We start from the raw sequence: 12,466 nt of genomic DNA on the forward strand, positions 1-12,466 counted from the left end.
AGGCATGGGGATGCTGCAGGCGCAGGGATGCTGCAGGAGCAGGGATGCTGCAGGCACGGGGCTGCTGCAGGCGCAGGGATACTGCAGGCACAGGGATGCTGCAGGCATGGGGCTGCTGCAGGAGCAGAGATGCTGGAGGCGCAGGGATGCTGCAGGCATGGGGCTGCTGCAGGCGCAGGGATGCTGCAGGCATGGGGCTGCTGCAGGAGCAGGGTTGCTGGAGGCGCAGGGTTGCTGCAGGCACGGGGCTGCTTCAGGAGCAGGGCTGCTTCAGGCGCAGGGATGCTTCAGGCGCAGGGATGCTGCAGGAGCAGGGCTGCTTCAGGCGCAGGGATGCTGCAGGAGCAGGGCTGCTGCAGGAGCAGGGCTGCTGCAGGCGCGGGGATGCTGCAGGCGCAGGGATGCTGCAGGCGCGGGGCTGCTTCAGGCGCAGGGATGCTGCAGGAGCAGGGCTGCTGCAGGCGCAGGGCTGCTGCAGGAGCAGGGCTGCTGCAGGAGCAGGGCTGCTGCAGGCATGGGGCTGCTGCAGGAGCAGGGTTGCTGCAGGAGCAGGGATGCTGCAGGCGCAGGGCTGCTGCAGGCGCAGGGCTGCTGCAGGAGCAGGGCTGCTGCAGGAGCAGGGCTGCTGCAGGCACAGGGCTGCTGCAGGCGCAGGGATGCTGCAGGCGCAGGGATGCTGCAGGCGCAGGGATGCTGCAGGCATGGGCCTGCTGCAGGCGCAGGGATGCTGCAGGCGCAGGGATGCTGAGGCCAATGCTGCTGGATGTGGGGCATCCTTTGGTGAGGACGTGGGGCTGGGGATGCAGGGATGCAGGCTGTGAGGAGGGAGCTGCTCTTGGGAGATGCTCTCTGGCTGCAGGACACAACTGACACAGATCCCTAAACTCCACGCCAGCATGGCCAAGTTTCCCTGTGCTCCTGGCACGGCCTTATCCTGCAGTTCCTTACCACAGAGCCATGATTTCCCCAGTGTGTCTGTCAGCAGATCTGTCTCCCCTGGCAGAACCAGGCACCAGGCGCCGTTTTTCCTCCATTTTTGGCTACATTTCTCTATGGACAATTTTTCATGGAAAGGAGAAAGGATTTTTTCCCCCTCCAGCTGCTGATCCTGTTTTCAAGTTATCCGTCTCAGTCACTGTTGCCAAGCCTGCTCTGCTGCCCAGAGCCTCCAGCCCAGATCCAGCCCGGACAACTTTCCCAAAAACCACAAAAGCTTCTCAATATTGCAGGATGGGGAAGGAGCATCAATTGAAAAAAGCTTCTTGCTATGTGCCCATCCAAATGCCAACTGAGATTCTCTCTTCCTAGCCACCACACCTGCAGAGAAGTCCTGGAAAACCAAGCTCAGAGGCTTGAATAGTGGCAAATAAAAGCCCAAGAAAACCCCAACATTATATTCCTTAAATACTCACAATTTTCAAGCCAAACTCACTTTTTCTCTGGACTATCCCCCACAGAAGCACTTAGATGCAGCTTCTTAGATGACTTCTTACTCTTTCTTTTTTTTTTTGTAACTAGTATTACAATAGTTCTGCTTTTCTGCATTTTGCATTTATCAGCACTTCTCCCCCCGCCCCATCCACACAGAGCAAATATTCTCTAATTAAGATTTTTCTCCTCCAATTACAGTTCTATAAACCCAGAGCATTTCCTGCTGCCGGAGGCTGCACCGGTGGCTTGGGGGGAGGCAGGATTTTGGAGGTATTTTGGCTGTTGCTGATATATAGGGATGTTTTTGTACATCAGAGAGTGCTAACATAAAATTTTCTGAAATCCCTTCCCCAAATACTGACTCAGTCCAACTCCCTGCTCCTCCGAGCATCTCGGCATCCCAGGCAGGGGGAGATGCAGAGGCTCCACAGCTCCCCATGTGCCGCTCAGCCTCTGAGCCTGAAAACTTTTGACAGCTTCTCCTCATAATCCGCAAACACGAGCTGACAAGTGCAAGTTATACTCGGTATGTTGGGGATTTGAGATGATATTTAGAGCCACGGCGCTGCCAGGGTTTGACACGTGAGAGCCTTCCCTGCTCAGGATCATCCCCTGGCTCCAGCTAACAAACCATCCTGCCTGGATTTATTGCCAGCTTGGTTCTAGAGTGGAAAAGCTGCAATGTTGTATTTTGCCCTACACACCCCAATCTTGGGGCTTACTGGGCTGGTGAGGGAGGGAGAGCACGGCCCCGACTGCCACAAAAACCCCCAAATGCAGGCATGAAGGAAGGAGGAGACCCTGAACGTCACCTGAAGGTAACTCCACGTGGGATACAGAAAGTTGAAGTCACCAGGAAACTCACTGCTTCCCTCCTACAAGTCCGAGGGGCTCTAATCCAACCCACCCCCACCTCCAGCTGCATTTCAGCTGCTGCCTTGGCTCTACTCTACAGCTGTGGAGGAATTCCTTTGCAGTGCTGCAATCAGCCCTCACATCTCATTTCCCAGCCTATTGCTGCACCCCAGTCCTTCCCAGCTCCACACCACCCCTTGCTGGGGCAGGAGAGCAGGGGGGTCCCAGGAACACCAAACCCCCGTTATGAGGGCCTGGTGAATGCACTCTGCAGAGTCCAAGTGAAAAGGATGGCTTTTCCTTTCCTCATTAATCAACTTTTTGAAAGTTTAGGGTGCTGGGGAGAGGTGCAGCAGAAGGAGGTGCAGCCCTTACCCTGCAGAGCCTCCTTGGCACGAGCCAGCTCCTGCTCCTTCTGTGCCAGCTGCACCTTCAGCTCGGTGGCCGAGAGCACCTCCGGGGACTTGCTGCCATGCGTCTCCTCCAGGTCCTTCGTCAGCATTTCCTTCATTTGCCGGAGCAGGTGGACCTCCTCCTGCAGCTGGGCCACCTCCTCCCGCAGCAGCGCTGGAGGAAGAGGAGACACAATGAGAGGAAGTGAGTGACGGCTCCCGGCACAGCCCCGCGCCCCCGCTGGAAACTCAAACCCCGGGGAAATGCTGCTGGGGTGGCCCCTCCCTGCTGGCAAAACTGCTCTGCACAGCCCAGAACCTGCACCACTCTGGGACCAGAGAAAGAGGAGGAGGGATGTGATGGGAAGGCACTAGGACAGAGAGGGGAAGCCGCCACTGGGTGATGGCATTTGAATTTAAAAAATAAAAATCAATGTTAATATGTAATAATAATAATAGTAAGAAGAAACCAAGAAGGATTTTCCTATCCAAACCACTCACTGACAGGGCTGGAGTCCAACAGAGTCTCCTGAGCTCCCACACATCTCAGCTCTGTTTCCAGCCACCCACGTGCTTAGGGCATACTCAACAAAACCACTGTGAGACTGGAAAAGGGAAGATGATGCTTCCATCTGCAGCCACAAATGCTGAATTTTGCAGATTTACACCCAGTGATTGCTCATTTCTCCAAGCAGCTGCACTGCAGGAGCATCCTGGCAGAACCCAGCCGGGATCCCCTGCACAGCAGGCACTGGAGAAAAGCTCCAGCACCTCATTTCCTACAGCTGCACCCACTGTTTAGTGTAATAAAGTGCTTTTCTGCTATTTCCACATTGCACCCATCATCCTTATCCTGCAAAACACTTTGGGGCTGTGCATGCACCTCCGTAATCCTCCATCCGAGTCTGGGTTTGCTTTCCCTCCCCTTTAAAAACAGGTGGAGAAAAGCCCTTTCTCATGCCAAACTGGTTTATTGATTTCAGAGAATCATGGAATGATTTGGATTGGAAGGGACCTTAAAGACCATCCAGTCCTACCTCCTGCAAATGGGCAGGGACACCTTCCACTAGCCCAGGCTGCTCTAAGTTCAAGCCGGACTTGAACACTTCCAGGGATGTGACATCCACATCCTCTTGGGTTGGCATCATGGACATGGGGAGAAAAAATGACCCCCTCAGCACACATGTCACAGTTACCAGAAAAATGAAACAGAAATTAAACCCAAACTCCTCCTCTCCAAACCACCACGGTTGTGTCCTTTCCCTGGTGCCCCCATGTAGCAGCCAGCCTGGGGGACACCCGCTGGACATGGAACATAGGGATTTTCCCCCTTATTCTCCCTCGGGTCGCTCTGCACGTGCATGGGCCGTTTCTTTTCCGGCACCGCTCGCGGAGCGAGGCCGGGAGGTGACGCCGGCGGCAGGACAGGGAGAGGCGGCTCCCCCCGGCAGCTGCGCCAGGAAGGCATAAAATCTGCTTCACATACTTGAAATGCTTCCCGAATGAAAACTGGCAAGGCCCCATTCTGTAAATTATTTAGCAATAAAGTCACTAATGAGGAACAGTTGAGCTCTGGGCTGGGGGGTTTGGTGCAGCCTAAAGAGCTTTCTTGAAATCTGTGCAAAAAGCAAGAACTGGAGGTGGGCAAGGCCAACAAGATCTTCCCCAGAGACGGGAGAAATGTAGCATGTCCCCTCCAGCCTCTGGGGACTCAGAGAGGATGTGAGGGACTCACACATGGTGGAATATTTAGTGTGCAAAACCCACCCAGTGCCTTCCCCAGCCACAGAAAGCCCCCTGCAGCCCCACAAAATACCCCCAGCTGCAACAAATTGCTCATTTTTTTTCCCCACTGATAACTCGTTTATCGTGATAACCTTTCCTTACATGCCCCTTCGCCAAGAGCTATTCCTGGGAAAAAAATGAACCAGCAGATGAGGCTGGAGGCAGGGCAACTTGCACAGGGGTGACTGATCCTGATGGATTCCCGCAAATTGCAGCATTTTGGTGGGAACCAAGAAAATCCCCATGCAGCAGGAAGTGATCTGGGAAAGGGAGAGGGCAAACAAGATCAAGGACAGGCAGCCGGGGGGAATTCTGCAGCAAGGAATTCCAGAGGGATCCTTGGGCATGGCCTAAGGTGCTGTAATGCACTGTCCAGTGCAGCTCTCCAAAAATGCACCCATCCCCTCTGGTCACGGTTAGAAACACTTAAAAAAACTCAAAAGCATCTCTCCTCCAAAACAGGCAACAAGGGAATTTCATCCCCACTTAGTACTCGGCTCCTGATCCAGGCAGAAACTGCTGAAGGATTAAAATCCAAAATCTATGAGAAGCTACAGATGTAATCTGAAGAGAAGCATTCAGCACCATGCTCCCCATGCTGCTGGCTGCAAGCCAAAGCCTATGGAAAACCTCAATTATTGATCAGCCATATATCCAAAATTCTTGCTTCTTTAGACATATAATTAGAGATAGACACATATATATATATGTGTGTGTAGAAAAAAGGATTATGCTTTGCAATATATAGTTATATTTGCTACATATATATTATTATATATATGGCAAAGCCAAATCCGGTTTGAATATATAGCTGTATAAAATTGGAAAGCACAATCCATGCAGCCAGGGTTTGATAGGAAAATCCCTCTTTCCGACTCCCTCTCAGGGCTCCTGCCAATGTCATGGAATCACAAACTGGTTTGTGTTGCAAGGGAGCTTAAAGCTCATCTTGTTCCACCCCCTGCCACAGGCAGGGACACCTCCCACTATCCCGGGTTGCTCCAAGCCCCGTCCAACCTGGCCTTGGGCACTTCCAGGGATGGGGCAGCCACAAATTCTCTGGGCACACACCTATAATGACACTCACTTGTGTACAGGACTTCCATCACTCCAATGCTTTCTGATATTGTGCACACCAAAATCACACCAATTTTCCCCCCCAAAGCACTTGTCCCCAAGCAAAGAGTATCTGTTCTCCATCACTCTCCTCCAAGCTTCCATCCCACCTTTCCAGCACCTCCTGCTCATGAGGGTCCTATGGAGAAATCCCATGTTATTCGCATAATTTGCATTAAGAGACTCAGCTTGAGAGGGATATTTAAGCTTCATTTTAAAACAGGGGGGAGAAAACCCCCCGTTGCTCCGCCAAGTTTAAGTACCTAAATAAACGACCCGAAACGAGCCGTTTGCAGGCAGCTCTTAGTGATCGATACAGAAAAGTTCCAATAGCTGGGAAAATGGGGTCAATTATTCAGGAACCTCATTTCAGCCTCTATTTCTTCCATGTACAGATGGCTGAGGGAGGGTTTCCATGTGATTGCTATGAGCTGGGTGGAGCTGTGCCTCTATTTGAAGCTGCAAAGGAGTTTGAAGTGAGCATCAGCCCTCTCGAGCAGGGACCAGGGCTCAGTGCCCCTCACAAGGGACCCCACACACCCCCAAACATGATGCAAAACCAATCAGGAGAATAGAATATTTTTAAAGGCCTTTTTTTTTTGCAGTTCACCCTTGCAAATGTCACTATGTCAAGGTGTGAAGTTAAATATGCCATTAGGAACTGCCTCCTAAATGAAACAACCTCAATGCAAAAAGCTTCCACAGCACTTTTCCCCCACTATTTTTGTCCCTTTTAAATTTTCCCTCCTCTTTTTAACCTTTTTTGGAGGGGGGATTGGGTGCCTTCTGTAATTCCTGACTACCCAGAGGAGAAGGAGGTACTGCATTGCATGGACAAGCCCCATCACTCATTCCAACCCCTTCCAAATCTGCTGCAAGTGGGCAGCAATGAAATGAATGCAATTTAAACACTTCCCAGATTAATTGATGAAAACTACCGTTCCCACTGAAATAACTGGCTGTTAATTATATTTTAGCTGATCACGTTAAACTTCCACGACACTGCTGAATTCTGCATCCTTTATGCTTCAACCACTGATTGGTGTTAACAGACAACACAAATGAGATTTTTCTGGGTTTCTTTTTAATTGTGGTGAACATCTCCAGACAGCATTTGGGGATGAAGTTTCCACTCCTGCTCCTGCAAATCCCATCTTGGACTCCTCTGGGCAGCAGACCAACCCTCCATGCAGCAGCAAAGCCTTTTACTGGCCTTGGAACAGGCATCACTTTAAAGACATCCATTTAAAAGCCTTTTTTTTCCATGTAACTCAGCTGACACGATTGCTGCACACACGTTTCTGCCTTTGGAGGGGACATATTAAAAATGGATGCAGAACAAACGACAAGGCTCGTGTGGGTGAATCAGTATCTCAGGTGAAAGCTGCACTTTGTGCCGCTTTCATGAGTTTGATAGTGAGATGGCTTTTGCTTTGCTGGGCACAAGTCAAGGGTTTGTTTTTATGCAGAACATCAGCAGGATAAATATACATGTACACACACCTCTGTCCTAGGATGGGAAATGCAAGGGTCATAAAGAACATTATTAGAAAAAAATAAGGATTCAAGACCTAGGGATGAGCTGAGTCTGTATTTTAAAGAGCATCTCATCACCTCTGGTTTTTAAGTAGCTTCCCAGCTTGGGACCTCCCCCTTGCAAATGTGCAGCAAGCTGGAGAGGGACTTCTGACAAGGGTCTTGAAGTGACAGGACAAGGGGGAATGGCTTCCCACTGACAGAGGGCAGGGTAGATGAGATATTAGGAAGAAATTCTTCCCTGTGGGTGTGATGAGGCCTTGGCAGAGGTTGCCAAACGTAGCTGTGGCTGCCCCATCCCTGGAAGTGTTTGATGCCAGGCTGGACAGCACTTGGAGCAACCTGGGACAGTGGAAGGTGTCCCTGCCCGTGGCAGGGGGTGGAAGGAGATGGGCGTTAATGTCCCTCCAACTCAAACCATTTGTAAAAAGACCCAGCCACTGCCACTGCCCAGGACTTGCTGGGGCAAAGCTGACACATCCAACCTCTCCCTTTGACACCTGGACAGCACAATGGACTCACAGTGGTTCAAAATGAGCCTCCTCTCCACCCCACAGCATCACCTCCTCAAGGGGATAAGCACAGGGGCCTGACATTTGTAAACCACCACTTCAGCCCAGTCCTGCTGCGCATCCCAGGCACATCCCTCAGTACGGAGTCTCCTGCAGCACTATGGCACTCCATGACCTCAGAGGAGCTGCTGGCCACCAGTGCTCCCTCCTGGGTGGGCAGCGGGGCACTCAGCAGAGCCTCTTGGATTAATAAAATGAATTTTGGCTTTGCACATCCATCTTTTACTTTAAAATAAGCTTTTATTTCCACCCTGTCCTGCTGCCACAATACTGCAAGTGAGCTGTCACACCTGGACATAGGTACAGACAATCTGTAAGAATTTCAGGGTAAAGCTTTCACCCAGCGGCAGCAAATCCTTGCAAACACCACTTCTGAGCATTTCCTGAGTTAGACACCAGCTTGGCCTCAGTGTGCCCACATGGTCACAGCTCTGGGACAGGACCCCCAGATACACGCGCCGACCGTGCCTCATCACCCAGCTGGGGCAGGATGTGCAGAGACCACCTGCTTGCCAAGTTATTTCCGTGTCCTGGCATTCCCCACCCCAAAAAATAAGGATTATTTCCACCATGCAGTTGCTCACTCTCTGGTCTGCCCTGGCCACACGCTGGCGGGTGTCTCACATGAGATATAAGTAAATAAAACCTGATCTAAACCCCTGTGCACGCTGGCGGGAGGGTGGGCAGAGGGGCTTGAGGGGCACAGGGCTTCGGGGCCAGGCTGGCGGTTGTGGAGGCTGCCAGAAGCACCCACGGCTTAAGAGCCACTGGCTAGTGAGCTGCGACCCCCGCGGCAGCCCCCGGAGCCGGCTCCGAGCCCTCCCCAGCTCCCGGCTCGCTCCAACTTCTCCAGGAGACAAGATGGACTACGGGGCACCGGGAGCCGCCCGCCCCGGCCCCCCCAGCGCCGCGGGGGCACGAAGCCCCTAGCCCCTGCCCCTCGCTGGCCCTGGGCGTGGGGACAGCACGACCACCACCGCCACCCTCCCCGCGGCCCCGGCGCGCTCCGGCGTTGTTTTGTTTCTCCCAGGAGGAAGCGAGCTCCAAGCACAAAGCGAGCGAGGGGAAGCCGTGCACGCCGGGCTGCGACCCCTCCCGGGGACCCTGCGGAGACCCCCTTACCTGCGTGGGCTAAGCGGGGGCACTGCGCCCTGCCCGGAGCATCGTCCGAGGCCGCCCCCCGCCGTGCCCGGGCAGCCGGACAATGGGCCGGGCGCGGAGCGGAGCCCTGCTGGCAGCGGCGCGTCCCCGCCGTGCTCTCCTCCTGCTCCGACTTCATGGCGGGGCACGGCGGGCCCGGGGTGGCCGGGGGCGCGGGGTGTCCCCGGGCGGGCGGCTCCTCCCCGGTACCGCCCGGCACTGCGCGGAAGTGCGGCCAGCGCTACCTGCGCCGGGAATTTGACCTCTTGCCGGTCGCTTGATGTCACGGCTCGGAGGAGTGGCTCTGCCCCGCACAGCCCGAGGTGCGCGGGACGGGGGCCCCACAACTCTCCCGGAGCCCCGGGGCCGCGCAGGAACCCGCGGCCGGCCGGCGGCGGAAATGATTCCCGGCTGGAATCATCCATCGCTCCCGCCGCTGCCACCCACCGAGCGGGCGGCGGCCAGAGCCACGTCCCGGCGGCTCCATCGCGACCGCTGTTCGCGATCCTCGGCCAGCGCCGGCAGCACGGGGGGTAAACTGAGGCAGGAGGATGGCGAGGCAGCCCCGGTGCCACGCACGGTTCGGGCCAGCTCGTCCTCGCAAGGCAAACACCTGCAGTATTTTTTCTCGCAATGCAGTTGTTACTTATTTTACATGGGGCGCGGTGGGTAGGGACACAGCAAAACACGCAGAGACCACCTGCCTTTCTATGATAAAAGCCACATAAAAATACACCAGAACAACCAGACTCTCTGAAACCCAGCACACTCGTGTAGCTTTTCCATAGAATCATTAAAGTTGGAAAAGACTTCCAAGATCAAGGCCAACCTTTAACCAAATAGCACCATGTCCACTAAACCACATGGCGAAGTGTCACATCTGCTTGTTTTTTGAACACTTCCAGAGATGGCGACTCCACCACTTCCCCTGTGGAGCCTGTTCCAATGCTTAACCACTCTTTCAGCGAAGAAATTTTTCCTAATATGAATATTTTTGTTCCCTACGGTCCAAGTGCACTGTTATGTGCCTAAACTCTGCTGCCTAGGCTGCCTGTTTCCAAGGCCCCCACAGCAGACCTGCTTTATAAATTGTTTCACCCCACCAAAGCGATGAAGAACTGGGCAGAAGCCCTTTGGGTTTATTAATTTTTGCCTGTCTCTTCACTGTTAGCCTCACTAGATGAGCACTGCCAGCTGCTGGCCAGCTGCTGGCTTGGGGATGCTCTGGAGGCAGCCCCAGCCTGCTGCCACCACACACCCCTTGCTCTGCCCAGGAAGGCAGCGCTTGCACAAAGCTCATAAAACACAGTTAAAGACAAAAAAAATCACCATATTCCACTTTTCCAACAGCACCAAGCCTCCACCAGCCACTGTGAACCCAGCTCCCCCGCCCTACAGCAGCAGTATCTCAGGCATGGGGAAACTGAGGCACACCCCGCGTCCATGGGCTTTGATGTTTTGGGGAAGTGGGTGACAATAGGTTAAAAAGGTGGGAGGAGCGAGCTGTCCTGGCTAGGAGGGGATGCAGCCATGGCCACCTTGTACACCCGGGTCAATAAACCAGGTTGTCACCCACCCCGTGACCCTCCAGGCCTCACAGTGCCCTGGCGGGCATTGCCCCTTCCTTATCCTGCTGCTTCCTCGCCAGCGGCTTGGGAAGGGGAAGGGAGTTGATTTTGTTGCGGAACAAGCCCTGGTTCTCATTGCAACAAACTCAGTGCATGCAACAGGCTGGCACTGCTACACAGCCGGGCACGGCTCTGCTGCCAGGTGTGCGGTGCCCCATCGCCCCGGCCATCACCGACCTCAGCTCCGGGAAGCCCAGGAAAACTCTGCGTCACCTCCCATCGCTCCCTATTTGCACAACTCCCCTCCCCGGGGATCAAGTCGGAGCGCGCCCGTGCCGACTCAGCTCCCGATGCAGCGGGAACGCTGCCACGGCCGGAGCCTCCCCACGCGAGCCGGGAATCACCGCCGGCTTCGGGGCACCTGCGGGTTTAATCCTGCTCTGTACGTAATCCCAGAGCAAAGGCAGCCGTGTGCCTTGGTGTGTGACCTGCCACGGCACGGGAAGGTGCTGAGCTGCAGTGCCCCGAACCAAGGCAGAGGGAGGAGGTTCTCCACGTCACAGGCATTGCACAAGCCCAAAGCTCCCCAAGAGCTCCCCTTGGAGCCTCCTCCCTGGCAGAGGAGCCCGGTGAGCGAGCGGGAATGCTGGGCTGGGCTGAGTCCTGACTTCTGCTGACTAATGGCGGCCCGGCAGCGTTACTCACACCCGCAGCACCCGCAGCACCCGTCCGTGCCGAGACAGCCGTGCGGGCTGCTCTTTGACCCAGCGATGGACCCGCAAGGATTCCCCTGCTCTTTCCTTTGTGATTAACAATCCCTTTGGAAGGCACGCAGAAAAATGGTGCTGCTCAAGATGGCTCATGCCTCGGCCGGGTTTCAGGCACCGAGCGTGTCCCTGTGTCAGGCAGCAGTCACCCTTTGGCTGTGGTTAAACTGGGGTTGGGGTCTTGGTCTCCTCTCCTTGCTCTGGATCAAGCCATTGCTGTGTGGCTGGTGGTGGTCCCTGGCCTTAGCCAGGTGGAAGCTGAGGCCAGGGAGGGATTTCTGTCCCTGGAGTCACTCCCCGTGGATTGTGGCTGCTGCTGGTGCTGGGAAAGGGACAAGTGCTGGTGTCAGTGCAGATGGGTCTAGCCCTTCATTCCAAACTGGCTGGCCTCCTTCAGCCCTCCCTAGTCAAGACCCTTCTGCAGGGGCAGGAGAGACCCTTCCCATGCAAGCCTGTCTCAGAAGGTTTCTGCAGGCTGATCCCAACTTGACAACCTCCACCAGAGGACAAATCTGCATTATGTATCCCATCTCCAGCTTCCTGGGCTTGGAGGTCTCACCAGGGTTACGGCTCTGAAGCAAGCAAGCTACAGGTGGTCCCCACCAAAAAATGTCCCAACTCTGCCAAAAATCCCAACCATCACCCTGAAGAGCAGGGCCCACCAGAGACTGGCAAAAGAGAGTCAAGTTGGGGTCAAAAAGTTGTCCAGCCCCAGCACAGCTGCCCAGCTGGGCAGGGGTGCAGTCCCCGTCCCTGGAGTGATTTAACAGACATGTGGATGTGGCACTTGAGGACATGGGCTAGTGGTGGCCTTGGCAGTGCTGGTTGGACTGGATGATCTTAGAGGGCTTTTGCAACCTTGATGATTCTCATGATTCTGTGAAAAAGCAACTCAGCTTCAGCATCGCTGCTCCAAAGGGAACAGTTCTCCCTCCCTCCAACATGGAATAGGAGCTGGTGGCTGATCAAATGCAGCTTGAGCATATGGCTGGTGCTCTGTGTCACTGCCCTGGAGGCACCGGCTCCTGCAGCCACTGCTGAGTAACCTCAGCCCTGCCCGAAGAATCTCTGCAGAAGGCCAGCAATGCATCCATGTACCTTCAGACAGGAGCTGGCCCTCGAGAGCCACATTTGACCTGGAGGACAGAGCTGTCCACGAAAACGACCCAAACAGAAAAATCTGGAGGCCTCATACAAGGTCTCCTGCTTCAAAATGCCACCTTTTCCCAGGAAAACTTACTAAATCTTCTCTGCCATGCCCATGGAAACCCTCTTCTCCATCCCCGTCTCTCGCAAAATAAAGA

The 12,466-nt window shown here is 54.5% G+C and overlaps 1 protein-coding gene across 3 annotated transcripts in view; it reads right to left on the bottom strand.

Annotated features, from left to right (window-relative positions):
• KAZN (kazrin, periplakin interacting protein) overlaps positions 1 to 12,466 on the bottom strand; it is a 204,778-nt gene that overhangs the window by 11,141 nt on the left and 181,171 nt on the right. For 2 of the 3 annotated variants that reach the window (XM_048326397.1, XM_048326398.1), the window contains one exon: positions 2,662 to 2,853. In XM_048326397.1, the coding sequence (XP_048182354.1) occupies positions 2,662 to 2,853 (192 nt within the window). Of the gene's footprint in view, positions 1 to 2,661; positions 2,854 to 8,809; positions 8,924 to 12,466 lie in introns of those variants that run through there. The other variant, XM_048326399.1, reaches the window with a different exon arrangement.

Source organism: Corvus hawaiiensis, chromosome 22 (genome assembly GCF_020740725.1).
Source record: "Corvus hawaiiensis isolate bCorHaw1 chromosome 22, bCorHaw1.pri.cur, whole genome shotgun sequence".
NCBI lineage: Eukaryota > Metazoa > Chordata > Aves > Passeriformes > Corvidae > Corvus > Corvus hawaiiensis.